The sequence below is a fragment of the Acinonyx jubatus genome, chromosome B1 (genome assembly GCF_027475565.1).
Source record: "Acinonyx jubatus isolate Ajub_Pintada_27869175 chromosome B1, VMU_Ajub_asm_v1.0, whole genome shotgun sequence".
Lineage (NCBI taxonomy): Eukaryota > Metazoa > Chordata > Mammalia > Carnivora > Felidae > Acinonyx > Acinonyx jubatus.
Window position 1 is genome coordinate 189548171 of NC_069382.1, and position 27909 is coordinate 189576079.

The window sequence follows — 27909 nt, forward strand, 5'->3', positions numbered from 1 at the left end:
AACTCTGGTCTTGACCAGTATTGCATAGAGCCATGTAAAGGCTGGCACAAAATATAAGGAGGTGCCCACAGAGCTCATTAATTAGGATGAATAATATTTTAATGCAATATTTTCTAAAACTCCAATATCTATGCCCCAACTCCATGATGAAAAAAATCAGTATGTTAAGAAAAGATGGGATCTGATCCTGCACCTTAGGAGACATTCACCTCCCCTGAGTCCTGGCCTAAACAATTTGCTCAGAGGGAATGACTGCCAACATACATGCACAGTGGCTGAGTTAGCAACTGCCACCGTGAGACTGGCGAGAAGGACGTGGGTTAGAAAGTAAGGTGAAGGCGAAGGAGATAGTGGAGGTGGTGTATTCATCCATCAGACATCAGCAGGAAGCAATCCTGGCCAATCTTAGCCAGAGAAGGAATGTACTGGCAATGTATTGGGTGATTCTTGGCCTTGTCAGGAGGCTGGAGAGCAGAATCAGAACCAAGGACAGTGGGGACAGCCTGGTTAGGATGTGGCTGTTGGCTGGCACCTGCTACCCACCCGCACCACCATCACTGCTACCCTCTGTTGGTCTGATTGGCCCTATTTGCCATCTCACACATCCAAGAGTCAAAGTCACAGGCAAGAGTAGCCAACTGACCAGGCCTGGATAAGACAATGCCTTGGGTGCATGACAGGTCAATGGGAGGAAAATCTTTTGGCTTTTGTGGTGGGAGATGTTGGACTGTAGCCCACTACTACCCCCACGGAGGGATGTCTGTTTCAGCTAGAAAAGAAATTGAGTGTTGGACAACTCTATAAATGGCAAATACTAAATACGGCGAAGGTTGAATTTCTCCCGAGAGATTGCGTAGAGCCATTAATTAAGATAGAAAACTCTGGCAAAGGGAAAAATACTAAATTGGTTTTACTTTCAGATATGTGTTCTGGTTCTACTTCACACATAGGTGAGGGCCAGCAGGACACATTTGGATTCTTTTCCATGGTGGTGAAAAGCTGTGGGGATGCGTGGCCCTCTTACACCTTCTAGTACGGTTTTAGTGAGCAGCTGCCTTCTTGCAGTGGGGATTAGGAGTGGGGCATCAGAGCCATCCTATAATCTGTAGCTCCCGTGTCTTTTTGATATCACTTTATCCAGTTAATCCAACCAGCCACAGACCCATGGGATGGGAAAAAGCAAAGTAGACTAAAGAAGGATCATTGTTCTGCCCTAGATACAATTGGGGGTGGAGTGGTCAGGAGGAAAGGACCAGCTCTCCTTGGAACTCCCCGATGTGCAGATCTCCTTTAATGCTCTCAAACCCCAGTGGTATTACAGGTGTTAACTCCACTTTTCAGGTGCGGTAAACCAAGGCTCACAGGAGTTAGGTGATACGTCCGAGGCAACACATGGACTTAGTGTGCCAGGGCCAGACTCAAACCCAGCCTGGTCTATTCCACGGTCCACTATTCCAGAATCCATGTCACTCCCTGGTTCATAACCAAGCGTGAGCAATTTCCATCCATCACTGCCCCTTATTTATTAAACTTCCCAGGCATTTGCCACATTCCCTCCATAAGAACTAATGTGTCAAAAGTAGCCAAGATGAGACCGATCTCTCTCCTAGCCTGCTGGCTGCACTTTCACCCCACATTCAACTCAGCCCCGGCAGCCATCTCATTCTCACTGAAGTTCATGGACGGGGCCCAGGGCCCCTTCCCATTGCCCAATATTCCAGCCACTGACTTTTTTTTTTTTTTACCTTATTATAGTGGAAAATTTCAAACTGGCATGAACCAGAACCCCTGATACCTATTACTGAGCTTCAGAAATTTTACTGACTTAAATTCTACTTCAGTGCACGCTTCCAAAGTTCATTAGTGTTCCCTGAATCACTAGGTCTCCTTACCGGGGGACTTTTCCTTAGGATTCAAGCTTAATTTTACTTTTCTGGTTGCCTCCAGCCCCCACTTCTTCAAATGAGATGCCTGGAAAAGCAGTAAACCCTCTTTTTGGTCTTATGCATCTTAGCACTTTTAGACAGCGTTAAGTGGCTTCTGAAATGCTTTGCAGAATGACCCCCATGCAGATATTTCTTTCCGCACGTCTGTAATTCTGTCTTTTGTCCCAGTTAAGCTCTCAAATCCCCTAACCCCAGCTCAGTTTTTTCCAAGGCCCTGCTTCCCCAGGCTTATCATCGTTGTTTTGTTGTATTCCAACAGATTCCAGGATTTTGTTGTTGTTCCTCTTACACCTTCTTTTTACATTATCTTTCTATCACCACTGTTATTTGCCGTGCGATGGAGTTTAATTACGTAACTACAGTATTTGGGCAGCCGGGTCCAAGCAAATTGTTTCTCATTGGGAGGGGGTTGAAGTCACCTCTGTGTCCCTACATTCCAACCTGTCCCTTGGCCGGCACAGGTTAGATGTTTATTTAAAGCTCACTGAGAAAATGTCTTTATTTTGGCCCTAGGTCTGAAAGCTGCCATCTGTATTTTTGTGGTAAGAGCTTCCAACTGGGAGAGGGAAGGTGGGAATTTGAAATGAATCATCCCACCTGTATGTATTTGTTCATGTCTGTTTTCTCTCCTATACTATACACTTGATGAGGGCAGGGACTGTCTGCTCTCATGCCCCCGCTGTACATAGCACCATGCTGGCACATCGTGTTCAATAGACTTTTGTTTAATTTGCTCGGACAATACCTGCTTCCTATGATTATCATAAATATTAAATGAGATATTGAGAGTAATCGTTACTTTGATAAACGGTAACTGTTACTCTTATTATGAAACCAATAAAACGCAGTCTTGGTTGGCGTGCCTTGATTCCCGGGAAGATAGGGGTAATAATACCCCCTTAGGAGAGTTCATTAGATAAGGGAATGAATGGAAAGTACTTTGCTCAGTGCTTGATAGATAGTACTTAGTTAATAAGTGACAACGAGTACACACACTGGATGTGCTTTTTCTACCTTTCAGCACCGTCTTGCAGTTACTATATTTATTTGTCTTCTTATGATGGGGTAATAGTTTCACCTGTTCCTCATATTTTTCCCTAAGATTTATTGAAGCCCTATAATGTGTCAGTCCCTTTCTCATTAAATCATGGCTAATATCATTTACAGTCTGATTCCCTTTTTTTGGATGCTTCTCTGCTCCAAGTTATAAGTAAAATGTTGAGTTTCTCCAAGCTAGGTTATACTCAGAACAAGCACCCAGTACCCAGCCCCCAGCGTGGGACATTTCTGAATGTCTCCGGGAGGAATACAAGTAGGCAAACTGCTTTCCTGAAATATCTCACATTGCAACTCCTCCAGGGCAGGCGTAGAGGTGATGTGAAGTCAACACGGGAGCTGGTTCTGCAGGGCCAGGTAGATAATATGAGTGGTTAAGTGACCTGGGTGCCGAATACGCTTCCATTTATGTCCCAGATCCTTAGCATTTGCCACATCTGCTACCAGGAGTCCCTCTTTAATGTACCTGATAAAATTCTGTCCAAACTCAATACTTTTTCCTATGCCTTAAAAAAAAAATCGAACTCTAGGTGTTGAATACTTGTGGGTGTCACAGCTGGAAGAAGGGTGTTACTTTTACCTGGTGGGCAGAAGTCAGACATCCCGTCGAACGTCCTGCACACCCAGGACCAACCGTGACAAAGAATTAGCCAGTTCAAAATGTTGAGAGGAACGAAGTTAAAAAACCCTCATCTAGAACAATTTTCTCACTTTGTAATTTTTCCTCCTTCCATAATGAAAATTATTCTGGAATTCTCTCCCAGATTTTACCCATTGGAAGGGATTATCCCATCTCCAAGCACGGTTCCTGCACATACTCCAGTCCTTCATCCACATTCCTGATCTTCCGTGGGTGAGGTGTCCACTTGAGTTCTGAGAATGGACCAAAGAACCTCATTTGTAAACATTTGGAACTGCTTCCCAGCCACTTTCCTTGATCTTTAAGAACCTTAAACCTATTGGGGCACCTGGGTGGCTCAGTCAGTTAAGTGTCCAACTCTTGATTTCACTCAGGTCATGATCTCACAGTTCATGGGATCAAGCCCCACTTCGGGCTCTACGCTGACAGCATGGAGCCTTCTTGGGATCCTCTCTCTCTCTCTCTCTCTCTTTCTCCCTCTCCCCTCCTTAAACCTATTAATTAAAAAAACAAATTATTCTGTGTTCTCAGCCGTCAGAGTTTATTGAAATTTTTTTGAAATCTTTCCCTTTGTCCCTAGCAGTTTCTTGGAGTGTTGGGTCAAAGGCTGCTCTAAATGAGTTGGCTGTAGGGAGGCTTTGGGAGAGAAGTTGGCAGGAACTTTAGTGTGGCCCTTACAGCATCTCTGTCCCACTGAAGAGGCTGCTACAATATTAGAACCTATGCAAAGATTTAGGGTTTCACCTTTCCAGCATATATTCAAATTTTAATTTACAGAATTAATTATTATTAAAATTTGCCAGTTGCTACAGACCATAAGTTCCATTGGGGCTTCTAAATTGTAACTTTCGAGGAATTAAAAACATGATTGTCATGTAAATGTATAGTGGACGCATATCAAAGATTTTACTCAACTCAGTAATTACTGAGGGGACTAGTAAGATGTTATGACCGTTCCGAGGACACGTTGAAGAGCAGACATTTACACAGGCAATCAGCAACACTGAAATGAATATTTTCCAGTAGTTGCAAAACATGTCACTAGATGCTTACAGATTTGTAATATGACCCAGTCCATAGAAATCCAAATAAAGGTATACACCTCTATAGAAGCCGCAAGTTCCCTGAACGTTCCTTAGATCATGCCCCTCGCCACACCGACAAAATGCCAGTCATCTGCGTTGCCCATTTCCACGTGTTGGACAACTTCTTCTGCAGGGCAGAGATTGGAATATGTCCTCAACATATTTTTTTCTGGTGTGAATCCTTGCCAATCTTTGGGGTGAAATAGGTGAGTATCTGTGGGGTGAACATTTAGCTTGTGTATCCCACAGCCTCACTCTCCTAAGCTATGAAATTGGATGGAAATGAAAAGGGGGGTAGGGGCGAGAGAGAGAGTTTGACAAAGAAATAGAAAGAGCGCATAGAAGGGCGCCTGGGTGGCTCAGTCAGGTCATGATCTCGCAGCTGGTAGGATCGAGTCCTGTTCCAGGCTCCGTGCTGAGCATAGGGTCTGCTTAAGATTCTCTCTTTCTTTCTCCCTCTGTCCCTCTCTCCTGTTCAAGAATTCTCTCTCACTCTCTCTCTCTCTCTCTCTCTCAAAAAAGAGCAGATATAATAACTACCATTTATTGCCTACTCTGTGCCAAGGATGTTACATATGTCAGCTCACTTAATCTTTGCAAACCCCTCTATTTTGTACGTAAGGACACTGAGGTTCACAGAGGTTAAGTAACTTATTCAAGGGTATGCAGTGAACATGCTTATTGATTTGGTGGCTTCCATGTTTCATGTTGTCTCTAAGGGAGTGAGCTCTGGGAGGGCAAGGGCTTACCCTTTTGTTTTATTCTCTGCCATAACTTGCTCAGTCTGGCCCCCAGAAGGGGCTCAGTCAATATTCATTGAATGCATGGATAAGCGATGTATGAGCGAATGAATGAATGGATGAATGAGTGAATGAATGAAAGAGCAGAGCAAGGACTCATTCCCGTATCTGTTCAAACACCACATCCCATAAGTTCTCCACTACACTACATCACAAAAAATAGCTGTCCTTCTTCACTCCGTGGAGTAAGTAGCTGGATGGAACTATAATTTTTTTTAAGTTTACTTATTTATATGTAGAGAGAGAGAGAGAGCATGCATGCACAGGCAGACATTTATATAGGCAATCAGGAATGCGGAGAGAGAGAGAGAGAGATAGAGAGAGCGAGGGAGGGAGGGAGGGAGAGGTTCCCAAGCAGGACGCAAACTCACGAACCATGAGATCATGATCTGAGCTGAAATCAAGAGTTGGATGCTTAATCGACTGAGCCATGCAGGCGCCCCAGAGCTATAATATTTTATACTGTATTTCATAGTTTTTATTTTGTTTTGTTTTCCAGTTTTACTGAGAAAATTCTTTTTCCTTGTGATGAGAACTTTTAAGATGTAGTCACTTGGCAACTTTCAAATATACAAGACAGTATTGTTGAGTATAGTCTCCATGCTGTACATTACATCCCCAGAACTAATTTATCTCATAAACGAAAGGTGGTGCCTTTTGACCATCTTCTCCCTTTCCCCCACTCCACAACCTCTCTGCCCCTGGCCACCACAAATCTGATCTCCATTTCTATGAATTGGTTTTATTAGATTCCATATATAAGTGAGATCATACAGTATTTGTTTTTTCTCTTCTCTGACTTATTTCACTTGGCTTCATGCCTTCAAGGCATTAAGGTGGGTGGGGCTATAACATTTTAGTTACTCTGGCAAAAATGAGTGTTTTAATGAGCAGACAGTTTATTGTGCTTAAAATAAATACCTGATTACAGCTCAAGTGGCAGATAAAGTATGAAGCAAAGGAGAATGATGTTTTAAAAGCCTCACAATGAATTAAAAAAAAAAGTGGGGTGCCTGGGTGGCTCAGTCAGTTGAGTGTCCGACTTCGGCTCAGGTCATGATCTCGCAGTCTGTGAGTTCGAGCCCCACGTCGGGCTCTGTGCTGACAGCTCAGAGCTTGGAGCCTACTTCGGATTCTGTGTCTCCTTCTCTCTCTGCCCCTCCCCTGCTCATGCTCTGTCTCTCTCCCTCTGTCAAAAATAAATAAACATTTAAAAATAAATGAATAAAAGTCTCACAATGAGGGAAATATACAAGGGGTAAATAAGAGGAGAGATAGCATTTGATAAAAGTTTTATTATTTTTTTCCCCCAAGAATGTTCTGGATCAAAGGAAGTGGAATCTCTAGCTCCTGACCTATATGGTAGGTGCTGCATAAAAATTACTGAATGAGTGGCTAACAAATGCCTTAAGGAATGCTTTCACATGATGGGCGGGGAAGTGCCAATTCTTAGAAGGAAGTAATAGTAGCAATTATTCCCAGAGGGGTAAAACACTTCTTAGCGTAGAGGTCACTTTTACTGTTGTATGAATTACACGTCCCTGGGTGAGCCTTTTAGGGGATATGATAAAAACTGACAACTATAGAACCAGAAGTTGTGGAACTTTCTTGCCTACCCCCTTCCTCAATCTCAGTCCAAGCATTGAGACGAAGGCACCTCTCCCTCCTTGAGAAAATGAGATCAAGTATCCTAACGCTTTGTAATTCTCTGCCCTGTGCCGCTCGTTTTTTCCCATATGGTGACGAAAGGCAAATTATGAAGCCCTGTCTGAGTTAGTGTGCGTTAAAAATGATGTCGGCACAGATGAAAGCCAGCCCTAGAGATGAAGCATTTATTTGAAACCGTTACTGGAAGACAGATTCAGCACATAAAATATAAAACCACCCCACGCTGGCCCCCAGTGAATGGGATGGGGTTTTCCAAATTCCCAAGTTCAGCATCCAAGCGCTGAGACACTGGTCTTGGCCCTGTTCTGGCCCTCGCTCTGTCTTTCCTCCTCTTTGTCCAAACTGGGGTGAAGTTTTCTTCCTCTGCCTTTGAATTCGTACACAATGGGCTTGATGAATGAGTTACAAATCTTACCTGAAGGTTCTTGAGGTTCAAGAAGAATGTTTTTTTTGGCTTTGGGTTATTAAACATCAGCAATGCTATTTTTGGTTTCTAAGCCCAGAGGCAAGGGGAGAAAAAGCAAGATGAACGAACAGGAAAGTATGAGGTAAAACGTTTATGGGAGAACTCTGGCTTGCACGAAGCCATTCCTTTGAAAACGAGTGGCATTTCTATTTGGAACAATCAGTTTCTCTCTTTCTCTCTCCCCACAACTCCCACCTCCTGCCCCCGGTCAACTTCTCCCTCTCTCCTTAGCCGTCTCTTACACAAATTTCAGTCTTAAGACAGGGCAGCAGATGTTGAAATGACACAAACTTGTTTTCCTAAAGGGTCATACACTGTCATGTTTGTTGGTCATGCAAACACATTATTGGGGAGGGACATAGTTATTTATAGAATTAGAATAATTAGAATAATTATTAATTAGAATTAATTAGAATAATTAATTAGAATTATTAATTAGAACATTATACTGATTATTAGTATTAATTAGAATAATTAGAATAATATACTCACTAACCTATTTTATTTCAGTCTTGGGTGATTCAGAGAAGGCTATCCAAAGTCTTTTATAAGGAATGGCTTGTCAAAGATTGAGGAATGTTAAATGGCCAAGCGTTGTATACTCTCACAGTAATTAATGTCAACACTTCATTTCTAATGCCACAGAACCCTGATCATTTCCATTGAAACTTAAGTTTCTTATCCCATCCTGTTGTCATTTTTGCTTTATTACGGTTCACTATTTAAACCAATGCCATCCATTAGACCTTCCTGTGCTGATGAAAATGTCCCCGATCTCCGATCTCCAGGGTCCCAAATGGCAGCCTCGAGCCTTATATGGTCACTGAGCAAAGCTATTGGACAGATGAGGAGTGTGAAGCCCAGGGCGGTTACATGACTTCCCAGGGACGACATTGGCAGTGAGTGACAGAACCTGAATGAATCTCCTGGCTCTCTCCAGCTACCACGATGCCTCATGTTTTGATTTCATTTGGGCAGGAAAAATGAGGGGCGATTTCAGAAAGGAAGGCCTAATTTTTGCACCTAACGACGGGGTGGAAAAATGCGAATAATATTACCTCTCCCAGCCAGAGAAATTCAGTTGTGCTAGAATTTCTAATTCGAGATTAGAAGACTAGCATTAGGACTCCAAGCTGAATTGAACAGAACAAATCATTAAGTCCTGCATTACTATCTGCCTAAGGCTGCTCAGAACCGATCTTAATATTGTGTTCTATGTTTACTACATATTCATTTAATTATTGAGCCCCTACAATGGTCCACATAGAGTAGGTGCTGGGGGGTGGGGGGAGAGTGTAGGAAAATGGATACAAACAGTTGAAGCATTCAGTTCCTACAGGAAGACAGATGGCCAACCATTTCAATGAGGTGCTAGAATGCCATGCCACATTGTCAATCAGGGGAGCACCGGTCAGAGGGTTCTATGTTATCTTCTGGTATACTGCGGTTAGGGCAATGATGGGCTCTGGAAGCCAGATCTGGGTTTAAATTCAGCGCTTCGCTTAGTACCTCTGTGACCTCGGGCAAATTACTGAACCTGTGTTTAGCCTTAAGATGGAGATAATAGGCTGTCTTTGTCACTGAGATTATACAAAATAATGCACTTGAAGCACCTGGCCTAGTGCCTTGTTCAGAGGGAACATTCATTAGGTGTTAGCGCTCACTTCTACTCACTTCTACTACTGTCGTCATTGTTATTTTTACTATTATTGGTAGGAATAAACATGAGCCCTATGAGGCATAATTGTCTTTATTTTGCAGACAAGGAAACTGAGGCTTGGGGAGAATAAGCAGCCAAAGTCACAGTGATAAAAAGGGACAGGGTCAAGGTTTCAGGCAAGTCAGAGCTGGCTGCTGGCAGGAAGGGAGGACTCCCCTCTGGGCCCAGCCCTGCGAGGGCTGCCTTTGAGCAGAGGTGTTGGGAGGCCTCTGGAGGTGTTGAGGCAGAGGCCTCTGACCAGTAGGAGCTTCAGAGAGAAAACCTCAGGCCTGATCAGAAGACTTAAACTACCACCTAAACGGGCTATGCCTGTAGTGTCATTTTCAGAAATGTCCTGAACTAGCACTTGTCGTCCTAGAAATATGCACATTCAAGATCAGTTTAAACTTTAAATCAAACAAACAATGCTCCTTCCAGCAGCGGTTTTATGCTAGATCCTGGGGTAAGGGCGAGCTACGTTGGGAATGTTCCTGTCCATTCTTCCCTCCATCCGGATCGCAAACATTAAACGCCTACCGGGTACTATCCGGTAGCATCCCGATGGTGCTAGCCTTCCCTAAATCTTACCGTTCCTACAAGGGTATCTCAATTCGAGACAGGAAGTGGTGAGTGAGGCGTGAGGTGCCCGTTGGTGAGAGCAGTTAGGGGCGGGAGGGAGTGCCAGCGCCGGTTTCCACCCGCTGCAGCTCGGGGACGAGGGGATGTCAGGGGACTCTCCGCCCCGCATCTGAAAAGAGCAATTACATCCTGCTTCGTGCTACAGCAGATGCCTAGATGCGTACACGAGAGCAAGGACAGCTTTAGGCGGGTTTTCCAGGCTTTGTGATCCGTACAGACTACCGCACCAAACGATTTGGGTTGGGTTGTGTTTGGGTAAATTAGAAAAGAGGTCTGTTGGGGGTCGGCAATCGAATATCTAAAGCTGGGGGCGGGGTCAACCGAGGTCCACCGAGCTGGGGCCAGAGAGGGGAGGAGTTTTCCGCGGGGTGGCTGCATTCCACCCGGAGGCTCGGCCCAGGTGAAGGGGGCGTGGGTACTGTGCGAGGGGCGTGAGCGGCCGAGCAGGACTCCCGCCTCAAGAAATGCACGCAGTCCTGGGCCGGTGGGTGCCTCAGGGCGTCGCGGCGAAGCCGCCCTGCCGACCCAGTCCGGGGCGCGTCCAGAACCCCAGGCTTAGTTAGCTACCTTTAAAATCCCGAGCCTGTCCCGGACCGGGAACCGGGCCGCCAGCTCAGCTCTCCCGCTGGGGGGGTGAGTACGCTCGAGATAGCACTGCCATTCCCGAGGCTCCATCCGCGAGTACCCGCCCGGGAGCAGGGGGAGGCCGCAACAGGTCCCCGCGGACCCCGCCGGCCTCGCTCGCGCGCCTCCAGGGCCGGCGCCTTTCCCGGCGCGCCGCATCCCGGGGACTGACCGGCGCGCGGGGCAGCCGGGCGGCCACTCCGGAAGCCGTCCCGGTGGTCCCTCAAGCGGCTCATAAATCATTCATGAGCCGGAGTCGGGCGAGCCCCGCCGCACGGGGGAGGGCGGGCGGCGCTGGGGCCGAAACGGGAGCAGGACCCGGCGCACGGTGAGTAGCGGCGTCCTCATCCCGGAGCCCGGGAGGCGTCTGCGGAGACGGTGGGGGCCCGAGCGCACCCCGGGCCAGAAGGCTGGGGGCAGGAAATCGGGACCGGAGAGGCTCGCTCTGCGCCCTCCTCTTCCCGCTGGCCCGGTGGCAGGTATTAGGAGCCCCCCCCCCCCCCCCCCCCCCCCGAGAGCGGCCGGGAAGCCACGGGGCTGCAAAGTGGGCTAGGTGGTCCGGGCGCCGGGGCCAGCGGGAGTTCCGGGCAGAGGGCGGACGCGCGCAAACTTTGCCGGGTGGCTGTGTGGTGGGTCTTCTTTCCATCCCCTGGAGGGGAGCCGGCGGCTGCGGCGCGCCAGGTTCCAGGGCTCATGCCAGCGGGACCGCGACCCCCGAGGCCGGGGGCTAGCTCTGAGAGTGCGGAGGACCGAGGGGAGGCTCGTCAGGGAGTTGGGGAACTGTTCTGCGGCGAGTGGAGTGCTGGGGGTGGCCAGGAGGTTGCGGAGCACGGAGCCTTCCCTGCTGGGGATGGAAAGGGGTCACCTCCCTCTGGCTTTTCCAAATGGGAGTACGCGGTACAAAGGACCGCAGCAAGAGGGGGACCCTGGGGGAGCAATGAGAGGCCGTCTCCCCGCGCCCATGGGAGAGCGCACGCACCCCTGGCTTGACGCAACCCCCTGCCCACTTGGGTGCACAGCTTGGGCACCTACGGCGTTTGCCGCGTGGAGCACTGGGTGCTGCGTGCTCCGGGCGCACCTCGCCAGTACGGCGCCGGCTGGGACAACAAAGGGAAGCGTGGACAGAGGAAGGAGCTTCGAGGTGCGGGAGAGGCGGGGCCCGAGGTCAGTTTCCCCGAAAGCCCGCGCCGAGAGGGAGGGGATCCGATGGGGTGGCACACCGCCCCGGTCCCCTTCCTCCCAGGCGACCCCGATGCAGCCTCCCCGGGGCGGCGGCGGGGAACCCGCGCGGACGCGCTCCGGCAGCCAAGTTACTCCGGCAACCCCCTCCCCCAGGCGGCGGCGGATTCCTTGAGTCTCCTAGCTTCCCGCGCCAGCCCTGCAGCCCATTCTTTTGTGTCCCGCAGCCCGGGAGAGCCTCCTGCGGCGGAGGAAGAGAGGGCAGGAGGGGGCCCGGCCTGGCGGTGGGTTGGAGAGCTAGACTGGGGGGAGCCGGCGCCCCAGGCTTCCTGCAGCAACAGGTTGAGCCTTAGCCCCAGGCGGCTCGCTGACCCTTCTCCCGCCCGGGCTCCCGGATCCCGAGAGGCTTTCCAGGCCGCCTGTGGGCTGCGGCTGACCTTTGTGAAGACACGCAGGTGAATGATTGGGGTCCTTGAACGCCCCACTGGAGACTCAAGCATCTGCTTTTACATGTCAGGTTGAACCTTGCGAAATGGAGCCGTTTTTGTGGCTCAAAGACTTTCTCACTCTTTTGAGAGTATCCTCGGAGCTGTCCTGTCAATCAGGGTGAGCCCGGGGCCGCGGTGGGGTTTGTGGGATTGATCCTGGCAATGGCAGTAGGGACCTTTCATTGACTAGCAGCTGTGTGCATTCGGGGTCTCACCCTCCAACACCATTCAAAACCCCACTTTACCGATGAGCAAAGCAAAGCACTGAGAAGGTAAGCAACTTCTCATGGCAAGGTTAGTGAGGGGAACTAGAGACTCCTGCCCTGTCTCAAGTGAGGCCTGTTGTCACTTCAGCAATGACCTTTAGTTTTGTTTTGTTTTCTTGATATGCCCCATAATTTTTTTTTAAATGAACCTCTTTATGATTTCTGCCGTGGACTATTTCTGTGCATTCCCAGCACCGTGAAGCAAACAAGTGTATCAAAGGGCAAGTGTATCAAAATAATAAGGCTTTAAACCAAATATTATTTTATTGGTACCATTGCAAATATGAAGATTTTGCAGGGGACCAAGAGCTACCTCAGATATGTTAAGGGGCAGGATGCTTTGTTGCAAGTGACGGAAGCCCACTCTCGGTAATTTTAGCAGAAATGGGACTGAGGACTGGGTAGCTTAGAGAAGTGACAAGGAGGCTGGCTAGCCGGGCTCAGGAGCTCATGCGGGACATACAACAGGACCCCTGATTGCTGTGTGGCCACGGATGCCACCACAAGGCCCTGGATATGGCTGCTGACACTGTGCCATCGTGTCTAGAATGAATTAGAAACTGCCCCGGCGTGAGTGTGCGCTCCAGGCACAAGCCCAGGAGTAAGCATCTGCTTGGTGAGTCTGAGGCACCCCCCAGGGCACAATTTGGGCACCTCAACTGACCTCACCATGAAACCCAGGGGTGTTGCCCACAGGACTCACAAAGGTGGACTCTGAAGTTGAGCAGCTCATCCCTCCCCCAAATCCCAGATGACCAGTTCCTACTACAAAGCTCCTTTTGAAGGAAACTCCATCAAAAGAAGAAGAAATGAAGGTGGATGGCCACCATATTTGTTTTTCAAACAGTCTTTGTGGAAGCGCCATCCTCCGGGCTCCAAGCTCGCAATCATGTGAAATATTTGCTCCAACTTCGCATTCTTGGGCCCCTTTTCCAGTTTGAACTCAGTGTATTTGCAATGGACACCAGGAATGTGCACCCCATAAATCAGAAAAATGGTGAATTCGACTTCTTGATTGGTCCAGTGCCTGTGTGAGGAGGTAGCCCCCGAGGGAACAGTTTCCAAGGCTTGCAAAGTTGAGGGTCCCAGCAGAAGGCACTGCCCCTGGATGGTAGACCAGTTGCTGTGCGATGGGTGAATCCAGCAAGGAGACAATCTGCTGCATATATTGTGGGAATAGCGACAAACACCCCGACACCTCCCTTCCAGAGGCTTTGGGACCACCGATAAACACTTGATACAATTTTGAAATAGGTAAAAATGACCACGTCATGTCAGTTCCCCCTCTACCCCTCACCACTGGATTTCAGCAATCCTTACTGAGTGCCTACTGTGTGCCCGACTCCGAGGTACAGAGATGAGTAAATCAGGGGCCCCACACAGCAGCTGGGATGGATCAGCTCAATGCAATAGAAGAAGGGCATTTGGGGAAGGCGTCATTGCCAACTGGCATGAGTTAGGTGAGGAAGCGCGCGGGAACAGTGCTGGTTCTCAAACTTCAGTTGTGCTGAGAATCAGTCACCGGGAAGAGTGTTAGAAGTGCAGATTAATGCACTTGGTGTGTGGCCACAGATGCCACCACAAGGCCCTGGATATGGCTGCTGACACTGTGCCCAATAATTAGCATTTTATATAAATACCCCATTATATGGGGATGCTGCTCTGGGGCCGGGAGAGCTGGCCTCCGTGTGTTCGGGCAGTTCCAGGAGCTGCCCTGAGATGCCCTGGCTGCCCCCTGCGCTTAACATGTGAGGTCCCCGCCGAGATGCCTTTCGCCTTGACTTTTATTAATTATCTGGGGTTTCCTAAGTCGAGAGATTTTAGTATTTTCCTCACATTCAGCCCACACTTAAGGGGGATGGCACGACACTTTGGAGCAAAGGGTGAAGAAATCTGGACGGTAGCTGCGGTCCTGGCTGGCTTGATTGGTGCTTCCAGCCTCGCAGCAGTGAGTGGGGCCGCCTCTCATGTGCGATTTTTCTTCCCCCGCTTTTTCAGGAGGAAGGTTGAGACTGTTTCTTCCAAGCTCTCCCTCGGGCCTCCTGCCGTCTCTCTCCTTCCCTGGCTGAGGCCCGGTGGTGGCCTCGCCAGGAAGTCAGCTTTTCTTACCCGCTGAGCCTCTCTAATCCTTCCAGCTGCTGTGCTCCCTGCCCCTCCCTTAGCTGCAAACAAGATAAGATGGGCGTGTGGTGAGTGTGTGTGCTGTGCGTATGTAAGTTTCGGGCATGTATGGAGCGTGTTAGTGTGTGTGGTAGGCGTATGTGTGGTGTGTGAATGTGTAGTGTATCAGTGTGTGGTGTATCTGTGTGTTAGTGTGTGTTATGTGGATGTTTTGTGTAATGTGTGTGTGTGTGTGTGTGTGTGTGTGTGTGTGTGTGTGCATGCCTGCCCGCTGGTCTAAAGGACAGCGGCCAGCCTGAATAACACACACCGTCTCCTCTCCCCTCTCTCTACCGCGCGGGGTGGCCCCGGAGACCCGCCCAGAGTGACCTGCAGAGGCCAGCTCGCTTCGTGTCTTTCTCATCTGTCCTCTCTGGAGACAATGGGAAGGTGGCGCAGAACAGGCCCGTGTTTGAGCGTACACGCGGGTGGCTTCCAGTCAGGACCAGTGAAAGGCTAGAGCCTGCAGCGCCGAGGACGGGGCGCCTGCAGCAGCCAGGCCTGGAAGGGCCAGTGCAAAGTCACCAGGGTCCTGGTGTACCCGTGGGTGCGATGAAGCGCAGACGCGGAAGCCCATACGGGGTTAACCCAGTTGGTGCCGGGAGCCAGAGGGGCTGAGCAGCCCGTGATTAGATAGAGAGAGTGTTCGGGGTCATTCTGTTGGGAGCTCTGTGCAGAAGTAACTTGAGTGGGACGGGGCTTAGAAGATGAGGCAACATCCAGGGGATTAAATTCGAATTAACATCTTTCAGGAACACTCAGATAGTTCCTGAAATCCCACCTTTGTTTGGAGCTTTCTTTGACTTGGGGGAATGCAGGCAGTGGGGCCTCCGGCCCCTTGTGCAACGCGTCACTGTCTGGACCCCCCTTCCACCCTCTCACGGTGTTTCAGGAGCACCCTGCCCTTACTCTGAAAGTTACTGAGCATGTATCTAATGTACAAAATGGTACTCGATCAGGGCGTTCCTGACCCCAGTTCAGAGAGTACGAGCACAGCATTCCAGGTCTTCTGGTAGGTTCTGTTCTGGTGCTCCTAGTTCCTCGCAGTGGCACCAGCCACACCATCATTTTGATTTATATCCTGCAGCACTTACTGCGTCTGACTCTGTGCCCTGTCCCCCGTTCACGGTTAGGGACAGAAACACAAAGGGACAGGGTCCACTTTGGAGACCTTCTGGGTCTCGTGCCCTCACTAGACACTGGCTTGGTAGCTGCTTCTAGAATTCCTGTTCATTTCTCCCGCCGACCCTTGGGGCGGGTACCCTGTCTCTCATCACTGGGACCCCCAATTTCCAGGTAGTGACTTGGCGGCAGAAGTTTCCATCACGATTACCCAGTGGACGTGTTAGAAAGATAGATTCCAGTGTCATCCAGCCTTAGAGAGTTTGGTTCCTGCCCTTGAGGCCTTCTACTTTGGGTTGAGGGTGAAGTGGAGAGGGGGGTGCCTGAAATAAGGTCAGTGAGCAAATGAGTAGAATAAAAGGCAGAGAAAATGAATCTCCAGAGGTACGGACAGCAACAGCAGCCTGGAGAAAAGCAGTCTATGGCAGGAGGCCTCTGGACCCCTGAGACACAGGGCTCTTTAGGAAAGGTGTCCTGGTGTCCTGCTCAGAGCTTGGGCTTTCAAGGCAAAGTCCTGGTTTTGAACCGTGGCCCCACCGTTAAAACAGCCGTCACCTTGGGCAAGTCCCCGGGAAGTCCTCTCTGTGGTTGTTTCCTTATCTGTAAATGGGGTCCAGCCAGCACAGCATGTAGAACATTGTCCAGAACATAGTAAGTGGCCTGTAAGTGTTGGTTTCTAAGCCTTCTCTACACCGTAGGGTGTTTCTTGAACCCATAAAAGGTCTGTGTTCTGCGTCTGGCCCCTGGGGAGGGACCTTCTGGCTTTCTTGCCCCAGCAGTTCTAAGCAGGCTCTGCGTTTGCCTCCCACACAGCGGATTAGGCGGAGTGCTGGCTCTAAAGCTTTGCAGGGAAGGTCCTGGGGCGGGCAGGCTGCATGCCAAGTCACTGCTGCCCTTCTCTCCCACCAGGGATGGTGCCTTGAGCCACGGAGCCAGACCCACACCCACAGAAGGCCCTTGGACGCGGTTCACTGCATGCCAGCCCAGCCAGGAAAGGGAGGACTCCTCACACTCCGGGCTCTCCGCGCAGGAAAAGGAACGCAGGCTACTGTCTCACCCAAGGCTTCCAGAACCTCTGAGACAGGAGGCCACCAGCTCCACCTCATGCGTGGGGGACCTTGCTAGCGATGGCCCTCCTCCTCGGCTTCCTGCTGCTGCTGCTGGAGCTCTGCAGGAATACCCTCTCCCTGGGATCACGGTCATCTACAGAGGGTACGGAGGTCTTGGAATTGGAATTGCCTGCCACGAACTATGAGACCAAAGACTCCTACAAAGCTGGGCCCATTGGCGGTCTCTTTCAAATCGTGCACATCTTCCTCCGCGTGGTGCAGCCCAATGATTTCCCCGAAGGTGAGTGCCCGTTGCATAGAACAGAGAGGACTTGTCCCCAGACACGCTGCCGTGTGCGCACACGATATTGTTTGTTAATAACGATATAGTAAGTGTGTAATATACTCAGCATTTTAAAGCATGAGATTCAAAGTGATTGGACTGCACAGGAGCAGAAAGTATTGAGACAGAAGTTAAGAAAACTTGCACCAGCTTAAATAGACTGTCAGGAATGTGATTATAAGAAATGAAATCAAACTGTGTTGCTAAGTTGGTTTTCCAAGTCTTGATCTTTCTTCCCTCTCTCTTTTTTTTTTTTTTTCCTTCCTGGTTAGAGCAATGACTTACTCTCAAGTGCAAACTGCAGGTAAAAATGAGGGTAAAAATGCAAATTCTTTGACATCAAATAAGTTAATAATTACCTCTGGTGGCTAGACCTGCACTTACAAATTGGCCTCTCCTCCACCCACCACAAAGTGCAATTTCACATTGCTTAGGACAAAGACAGGCCTGACCCAGTGTGTTTACCTGAGTGACTGTTTGCTTCAGTTCCAAGACCTTACGTGTGAGGAAAGGAGGGATGGCTCCTTGTTGGAGCCTTGATGGCACAGTGCCTCACACTTCGTGAGGACCGCTGTTTGTCCTACTCCCTGTACTCAGAAATCTGCGGGTATGTGTTTTAGGGAATGAGATTATGAAGATTTAAATGGTCTGTGGGAAGTATGTGCTATTAGGGTTTGGCAGTCTAAATACTTATTGACTTAATATTAGATCTCTTCTAGGCTTGTTTTTTAAACTAAGAAGATTTGAACACTATTATTACCACAATATACAAATTAAAAATTTGTGGTAATCATTATCATCTTCCTTAACTGGTTAGCTGTTGTTCATAAGAGAATTGTGTGTGTGTGTGTGTGTGTGTGTGTGTGTGTGTGTGTGAAAGAGAGAGACAGAGACAGAAAGATGGAGAGAGGGTGAGAGGGAAAGAGAATGTATTTAGTGGACTTTAACACTTGTTTGTATTATGGGCATTGGTAGATTTTCATTAAGACCCATTTATATTGGAATTGTTTTGGATTGGGGCACCTGGGTGGCTCAGTTGGTTAAGCATCCGACTTCAGGTCAGGTCATGATCTCTCAGTTCACAAGTTCCAGCCCCGCGTCGGGCTCTGTGCTGACAGCTCGGAGCTTGGAGCCTGCTTCGGATTCTGTGTCTCCCTCTCTCTCTGCCCCTCCCCCGCTCATGCTCGCTCGCTCTCTCAAAGATAAATACAAACACTAAAATTCTTTAAAATAAAAAAAAGAAAAAATTTTCATTTATTTATCTTAGATTAAGCAACTGAAACAGTTCGAAGTGTAGTTCTTAATTTTTTGTTAGTTTAAGTTTTAATTCAATGAAACAAATCACTCTGGGCCCTATCGTCATTGAAGAGAATCCTAAACAAATACTACTTACTATTTATGTCCCTGCTTAAGAGACTAAATCTGGAAATCCAAAAGACAGAAGTAGAAAATAAACAGTTTATTTATTAATATTGGATACAAGTTCACTATTCTTAGTAGATACCTTTTCACTTATTTGTAGCGTTGGTGTAAATATTATTGAATAAACAAATACCTACTAGCGTTTTTAGTCTTAGCTTCTTTGCTTTTTATGCAAAAGGAATAGAATCCAGTTATTTCATATGAATTTATAGTGACATCTTCAAAAAGATTGTGAAGCATCCATGTGTTATTAAGGCATATCATGTAATTAGTTAATCCTATAATCTCTTTCCATATGTTGCTTTATTTTGCTTCCTCTAGATTTCATAGGGCAGCTTCCTCGCACTTAGTTTACAAGGGAAAGCCATATTTTTTAAAGTCTTCATTCAAACAATCAGGTCAAATGGCATTTTGCTTCCAATGCATTCTAAGATTTTGAACTCCAGCATCATTATTAGTCTGGAAGGAGGCGTCTGAAGAATTTAAATCCTGCTGTAATCTGAGGGTGTTAGCCTTGCTTGTCCCTTGACCTTCATCAATACTTATTACTTTGGAAGAAGAAATTCCCAAAAGTCTCAACAGGAGATCAGAGCAGACCAGCAGTGCCCCTTTCAAAAAACAAACCAAAACCAAACAAAACAAAACAAAACTCATTAGGTTCCTTAAAGAATATTATATTGAATTTCACAGGTGACATCATGGAGTGTTGGTTTTTTCCCACCACCTCATTATTTAAATTTTTTCATCTAGTTACTAGATTTCATAATGGTCTCAAAGTGTCCATTAGGTGCTTTGTCACATAAAGGAAAAATACGAGACACATTTTTTCCTGCTGGGGCCAGCGCATTGCATGAGCACCAGATCTTAGGCAGGTGTCTTCATAATTGAAGATATAAAACAACAACAGTGGGAGAAAGAGAGAGAGAGATAGAGAGAGAAAAGAATCCTATTTAGTAGCTTAACTAATGCAAGGCATTAACCGAAACAGATGACTTCAGGACAGGTCTTCTATAAAATAACATCCTCGCAGAAAAAATTATCCCCTAGGTATACTCTTTCATTCAGAAGAGTAGAGTGATTTATTTTTTATTTATTTAAAAAAATTTTTTTTAATATTTATTTTTGAGAGAGAGAGCACCAGCAGAGGAAGGGCGGAGAGAGAGGGAGACACAGAATTTGAAGCAGGCTCCAGACTCTGAGCTGTCAGCATAGAGCCTGACATGGGGTTCGAACTCACAAACCGTGAGATCATGACCTGAGTCGAAGTCAGATGCTTAACCAACTGAGCCACCCAGGCACCCAAGAATAGAGTGATTTAGATTCAGAGTCGGGGTCCAGTGCAGGAGCGGGAGAGAAAGGAGGACATTCCAGCCTGGGCTCCCTTTTTTCATGCCATTGGACTGGGAAGTTTTCCACTTTACCTCCTGTGTCCGAGCAAAACAGCATACCACATTTTGCATTTGTAACTCTCTAAAGCAAAGCCTGGGTTGTAGCCTTATAAATACAAGATGGAAGGTCTTGTTTAGCTGGGACTTGAGACAAAGGCCTACTTAACTTCCTGGGCAGACCAGAAATACAGGTAACTGCCATATGCCACAACAGAATATGCCCAAGAACCTGGTGTGGGTACTTCATAAATACCTGCCCTGGTCTGAAGCTTCAAGAAGGATACTGAGTCTTGGGCTTGAACTCACTCAGAAGAGAGCGATGGCTTACGTTTGGGAGGCGTCACTTGTCCATTCATTCAACTTAGAAAGGGTATCAATGGCAGGATGACCAGGGGGAGCTGAGGGAAGGGTGTTCTAGCCATGGGGAATAGCATGCTCAGGGAGTGGCGGAGATAGTGGTTCATGGGGGACCCATGAGGTGGGTATTCATGGAATAAGTCTGCGAAGGTCAGAGAGCCAGAGCTAGAGGACCCTGACTGGCAGGCTGGGGAGTTTTGTAGAGAGAAGGAACCTAAATCAGCATGAGCAAAGGTTTCACTCATTTGGCAAGCATTTATTGAGAGCCCCTGCTTTCTGTTATATACCTGCTAGGGGTTGTGAGCCAGGGTGGAATGGGAATTGAGTTTTGGGAAAAGAATCTGATAGTGGCTGGTAGGAGACGTATTAGGGAGGTAGAGGTCCAGAAGGAGGTAATAATGGACTAACTTAGCACAAGGCAAAGGTAATGGGGAAAACAGAGGCAGGATCCATTTCATGGATTTCATTTCAAAGGACTTTGGTTCAAACATACTCTTGCCTATTACCTACCGAATGACTTGGCCAAGTTAATGTTCAGAACCTCTGTTGTCATAGACGTATTATGACTGTAATCATACCTTGCTTTATAGCTTTGTCTGTGAGGCCGTATGTAAAGCCTGTGTTTAAAACTGTGGCTGAAAGGCATAGACACAAATCCTCAATCAGTGTAGCTGCTATTAATATTATTTGAGAGGAAGAATTGACCAAATTTAATGCCAAGATTGGTGTCAAAAAGGGACGTGGGAAAAGGATGTCTCCAGGAGGGATCATTAAAATGTCCTTGCTGCTGCTCTATCAGGAATATTCCCCATGGAGTTGCCTTGTAAGAATTAGTTCCATTACTTTTGAAGTTTAGCGGGCTGTGTCTCCTGGTAAAGCCCCACAGTAGCAGAATGGGGTCTAGAAGGCAGGGCTTGGGTGCAGTGCTTGTCTACTGAGTGGTCTTTACTCCTCCACAAAAACACTCACATCCGTTTTTGTTTCTTTGTTCTTCCCTGCTGTCCCCAGTATCTGCTGTAAGGCGTACTTTGCTAAGTGTTAGCTCATTTGACTCTCCCAACAACTTTGGGAGGTAGATGATGGTGGTAACTGGTGGTCCTATTTCTATTCTATTCTATTCTATTCTATTCTATTCTATTCTATTCTATCCTATCCTATTCTATTTCTATTTCTATTTCTATTTCTATTTCTATTTCTATTTTTTTTTCTATTTCTATTTCTATTATACCCACTGTTAGAGATTGGAAAGCTTGAGTCAGAAGGAGATGATATATTCAAGGTACACAACCATCCTCTGGCAGATTGAGAAACCCCTGTCTCCAGGAGTAGTTATTTCTCCTATATTCCACAGCCTACCTTGTGGGTAATTTATTTCCCTTTTACTTTACCAAAGTGCTTTAAAAGTGTCTGCGGGTCACTATAAAAAATGGTAATTTTTACACTAAAAGCGTGTGCTGCAGAAGATCATCTGGTGTGGATGCTGACTAGTGCCTTTTCAGTTTCATGTGTCTGTGATGAATTTGGCATAAATCATGACCCAGATCAGAGCTATTCTATTGGAGCAAGTGGGAAAAAAAAAAGCATTCTCTGCTTTTATTTTTATAGAAAGTCTCTAAAATTATTCTCTGCTCTGTTTTGGTGTATTTTTAAATGAGACTTTAGGCCGGTTGACCTGTTTCTAACAGCATTCTGGGCTAATCTGATTTGAGCCTGGGATTTGGTGCGTGCCTGATTGGAGCTGGGTGAGCAGGAGGCACGGGAGGAGGGAAGAGTGCATCTGAGATCCGGCAGGTTGTTCTAGTGAATGGGAGTTCCCTCCATTCCAGGTAACAGAAACCTGTTAGTTGAAGGAGTCAAAAAAGAGTTTATCACCAGGACTCCAGGTTTCTTCGTGGCACCCAGCCACCAAAGACTAGGTCTCACCTGGGGCCTCCTTGCCTCCCACCTTGGCTCTTCTCTGCACACAGCCACTTCATACTTCGCCTTCCCATCCCCCTCCCTCTGGGTTCTTCCACTCTTGCCCTACTCGTGGCAGAGAACCAGGATGCCAGCATCATAGATTTCAGGCCAACTTCCTGGAGAATGGTTGGGAGTTCTTCTCTTTAAGTCCCCAGCCCCAATTCCAGTCCTTCCTGGGCCAGTGACCAACCGTGGACCCACTGAATAACTGGCCAGCCAGCATCACAGCTCATGGTCCTGTGCTGTGAGCCGTCAATTTACCCGTGGCATCACAGGTAGGGTGGTGCTTCCTGGGAAAGAGGATGGCTGGGTGGACGGCCCAATAGTTGTGTCTTGGCCAAAGTCCACTGGGAATCAGGATGTTGTATTATATCCAACACCTGTGTGTTCTTACTTAATTCAGACAAAGCTGGCATTGTCTTCTTTCGATCACATGACTTGTATTGGCAACGGGCATGGCCATAAAAAAAGGTCATTGAGGGAAAGAACTAATATCTAGTGATCCTTCCTTCCTGGCGTCATTCAATACTTTGGGCAGTCTACAACTGTCATCGCTTTCCATCCTAACGTTCATAAGAGCAAACAGCTATGATGTGCCCACTTTCCGGGATTTGAACAACTCAGTAACTCTGTGAGCTAGGTACTCTTCTCATTTTACAGAAAAGGGAGCTGAGGTCCAGAGAATAACTGACTTGTCCAGCATCACACAACTAGTCAGTGGCAGAGTAAGATTGGAATCCGGGTAGGCTGGCTTTATTGTCCAGGCTCATAGTCACTGCCTGTATTTGCTGAACAGCAACTCAGGAGACTCAGGGACTGTTCCAAGGTTACACACATTGATAGGTAAGTGGTTAACCCAGGATTTGACCCAGGGCTCATGACTTGTCCTCCTCCCCCTGCCTGCCACCTCACCGTGCTGCACCATGTCGCCTCTGTGGAGGAGCTCTGCTGTACAGATTGCATTTACATGTCCCCAGTTACCTGTGGGGCAGGGTTTGGGTGGGAGGCGACACATCCATAGACTATCATGGGCACGACTCTAGTCCATTCTACACGTCTTCTGCTTCATAGAACAGCTTTTGCGCAAACCTGAAAATCTAGTCTGGTTGACTATATATTCCTGTAACCTTGTCTACAAAGTGCTGCTGGAACGTGCTGCTGACTTTCTGTGTGTAAACAGAAGAGGCAGGCTCTGCTCTTCGGGGAAATGTGTGCCAGTCCCACAAAAGACACAAGAAGAAAATCTTCCTACACTTCTGGTCTCTAGCGATGATGTCCTTTTAGGAAGCCTTCAAGTACATGCAGGAAATGAGAGCTTAAGTATGAATATAAATAAAGATAGGCCACCCCAGCAGCTGCTGGATGAAGCTGGTGCGGTATTAAATACCACTTGTCCACAGGCATTGAGCGGGAGAGAAGTCCTAAAATTTGCACTTGGAGAAGCAGCTGTAAAGTGCGGCCTGTGCTGGGAAGTCAGTGCCGGGTCAGAACCGCAGAGCAGGACGGACGTTAGCAGCAGAGACGAGAGGCCCAGCAGGCCTGCCATGTATCCTCTGCTTGATGCGGATCTAGATTCGGAAAGGAGCCCTACACTTGAGCCGTGGTGAAGAACTCTCATCCTGGAGCCACTGCCTGGGTTTGAATCCTGGCTCCATTGTTTACTAGCTCTGTAACCTTGGGCCAGTTACTGAAACTTCTCTGTTCCTTAGTCTTCCCTCTGTAAAAGGGAGAGAATAATCAAGGTACTTTTGGGGGCAACATAATCCCTAAATAAATCATGTTTGTGAAGCAATTAGGACAGTGTCTCATACACAGTAAGTGCTAGGTGTGTGTCGAATAAGATAAGAGTGTATAAAATTCATATTCATTAAAAGCTTTTAAGTTAATGTCAGATTTGGGGTGGTCACATGGACAAAAGAACAAGTATTTATTTGACCCCCAACTGTATTGGTTTCCTAAAGCTGCCATAACAGATTATCACAAACTTGGTGGCTTAAAACAACAGAAATTTATTCTCTCATACTTCTGAGGGCCAGAAGTCCAAAGTCAAGGTATCGGCAGGACCACGCTGTCTCTGAAGGCTCCAGGGGAGAATCCTTCTTGCTTCTTTCGGCTTCTGGTGGCTCTAGGTGTTCTAATCTCTGCCTGTCTTCACATGGCCCCCTTCTGTGTCACTGGCTCCCTCTTCTCTTCTCTTATAAGGACACCTGTCATTGGCTTTAGGGATCACCCTATATCTAGGATGATATCATCTCAAGATCCTTAACTTAATTAGGTCGGCAAAGACCCTTTTCCCAAATAAGGTCGCTTTCACAGATTCCTGGGGTCGAGAGTTGGGCATGTCTTTTTCAAAGGCTACCTTTCAACACACACACACCCATGACAGACTTCTTTAGTCCTCCCCAAAGTCTCAGCAATATCGAGTAATGTGGCCAAGGTCATATTTCTGAAAAATGGAACCAGATTCAAACCTGACTGTTTGATTTCAAGGGCTCACATTCTAATCCTGCAGATAGGTAGTGAGCTCCTACTGGAGGCCACGCCTGGTGCTGTTTGGCAGAGATGGTGTAGACTGGGTTTCTCTGTTCTCAAAAGACTAACATTGAGTGAGGAGACCGCCATCTGTTGTTATGCAGGGCATGCTTGTCCTCGATCAGTGTCAAGTGTCAACAGTGGGCTCTTGGCTGTCCAGAGGAAGACTTAGTCACGATGGGGCCAACGGAAGGCTTCATGGAGGAAGTGGCATTTGAACTGAGCCGTAAAGGTGTGGAAGGTTCAAGAAGCAGAGGACAACGTCCCAGGTGTATAAGCAGAGGCCTGAGTGATGCAGGTTGAGACGGGGCTCATAGGATGTGGCCTGGATATGAGGCTAGAGCTCTGTTTGCCTGAGAGATGGCCAGGCCATCAGCCTGGGGAGATGCCAACACATCTGCATGGGGATCTGCTGACAGTGAAGGGTGAGCATCGCTCAGTAAACCTGTCCCCCTGACCTAAGCTACAGGAAGGAGGCCATGGGGAGGATGCACTGTCCACTGAGCCTGTTCTTGGAAATTCTCAGCTACACTTGGACACTAGTGGCCTAGCTTAGTGCTACCCGAGGCATGGCACTTGGAACAAGAGCCTCCATATCGCCTGGGAGCTTATTAGAAACGCCAATTCCTAGGTCCCACCCCATATCTAGCAAATCAAAATCTTTCTTTTAATTTAAAAATTACTGAAAACATTTTTTGTGTTGAAGCATAATATGCATACAGAAAAGCGCCCCTAAATCTACACCTTGATGACTTTTCACAGACTGCATACATCGGTGTAATTAACACCCAGATCAAGGAAAAGAACAAGGTCCCAGAAGAACCCTGTCTTGTTTCCTGCTCATTGTCCCCCAACTCATCCCAAGTGTAACCCCTCTTCTGCCTGTCAGTAGCATAGATTAGTTATGCCTGATGCAACACAGTATGGCCACTTGGTTTTTGGTTTCTTCAGCTCAACATTTTATTTGTAAGATTCACCCATCTTGTTACATGTAGTTGTAAATATTATTCTTGCTTTTGTATACTATTCTATCACATGAACAAACAGTTTTCCAAGGTGATCTAACAGTCAAATCTTCTTTTCTTAATTAATTAATTAATTATTTTTGAGAGAGAGCGAGTTGGGGAGGGGCAGAGAGAGAGAGAGAGAGACAGAGACAGAGGATACAAAGCAGGCTCCGCACTGTGAACACAGAGCCCGATGCAGGGCTCGAACTCACGAATGGTGAGATCATGATTGGAGCTGAAATCAAGAGTCAGCCACTTAACCAACTAAGCCACCCAGGCTCCCCTCCTTCTGTCTCTTTTGAATTTATAGGATACTCCTCTGTGTCTTTTTCTTCCTTGCAGTTTGTTTGCTGAAGAACCTAGTTACTTTTCCTTTAGTATTTCTTACAGGTTGAACTTGACTGGTTCCATTTTCATTGGTGTTCTTAACATGTTTCTCTGTCCTCTTCATTTCCTGTAAACCAGTATTCATAAAGATCAGATACAAGTTCATTTGGGGCACAAAAGCAATTTATAGATGATATTGTATGGATATGGATACTATGTGTCTGATTGTCTTTCTTTTTATGATGTTAACAGCATTGATGATCACTGTCCGCTTTCATTCATTCATTCATTCATTCATTCATAATGGGTCCAGCCCTTTGAGTAGTATTTGCAAACATGCTCTCAAGTATCAAAAGTTTTGATACTATTAACTATCAAAACTCTTAAGAAACAAAATGGAATACCTTGCATATTCTGTTACTACACATTTTCACTTAATATATTTCATGGACATCTTTCCATACCTGTTCCTGTTTGGGTGTTGCCCAAACTAGAAAGGTTTTTTAAACAAGGAACTGGAAACATTTATTCTCCAACCTTTTGATGTAGAGCCAAGACTGAAATTTTTTTTTTTATCATGAGTTAATTGTTTGAAGTTTCCTGATTAGTGTTTCTGATATAAATAGCAGCCAAAATGTATCCTCCATAATTTTTGGTTTCTTTGTTTTGATTTCTTTGAATTCAGAGAAAACACTTAGAGTTCATAGTTGTGTATTTTTAGTTCGTTTTTTCTTCCCAGACTTTTAAAGTTTACTCACATAATTTCATCCAATTGAATGGTCTTTATTAAGTCTTTATAGAACATTTAGTTTTCTATGCTCAATTCTTTTTATGTGCATATTTTCTCAGTTTGTATAATATTTAATTACATGTTGAACTTATTACACGTATAAAGAGGTAGAAAGAAGCTTGGGAACAAACTGGGTGTTATGGGTTGAATTGTTCCCCCTGCCCCAAAGTGATATGTTGAAGTCCTAACCCCTGGTACCTCAGAATGTGACCGCATTTGGAGATAAGGTTCCTGCAGATGCCAGGAGTTAAGATGAGCCTCTAAAGTTATATGACTAGTGTCCTGAGGAGGGGAAACTTGGACACAGATATAGACAGAGGGAGGGTGTCATGTGAGGACCAGAGGGATGCTGCCACAAGCCAAGAGACCACCAGAATCTAGGAGAGATGGAGAACAGACCCTTCCCTAGAGCCTTCAGAAGGAGCATACTCTTGTCTGCTCTTTGATCTTAGACTTCCAGCCCCCAGAACTGTGAAACAAAACATTCCTGTGGTGTAAGCCACTCCATTTGTGGTATTTTGTTGCAACAGGCCTAGCCAACGTATTCACCCGGGAAGTTGATGAGTGAACTGTTGGGGGGGGGGGCAGTGTATCCAGCAGAGGTGGTCACTTCACAGTGAAGGACAGCGAACGGCCATGTTTTTGAGGAAAGGAACTGATGGCGAGGTAATCTTGTCAGCTGGAAAGGAGAAGTTAGCTCCGCAAGTCTCTACTATGCGTTTATACATACATCTGAGTCACTTTAATTCATGAAGATTCAACAATATGTTCTGCAAAGGAACAAAAGGTAGAAATGTTTGTGTCTCTCCACCCATCTACAACCACATCACGTAGTTTTCACCTGAAGGACTTACTGCCTCCATCAGCGCTTAAAAGAAAAACTGGCATTGATGGTTG

General features: G+C 47.0%; 1 protein-coding gene across 13 annotated transcripts in view; it reads left to right on the top strand.

Annotated features, from left to right (window-relative positions):
• PROM1 (prominin 1) overlaps positions 1-27909 on the top strand; it is a 162830-nt gene that overhangs the window by 13753 nt on the left and 121168 nt on the right. For 6 of the 13 annotated variants that reach the window (XM_053217539.1, XM_053217547.1, XM_053217548.1 and 3 more), the window contains one exon: positions 16748-17188. In XM_053217539.1, the coding sequence (XP_053073514.1) occupies positions 16966-17188 (223 nt within the window). In that variant the 5' untranslated portion in view covers positions 16748-16965. The other 7 variants (XM_053217538.1, XM_053217546.1, XM_053217542.1 and 4 more) reach the window with 6 other exon arrangements.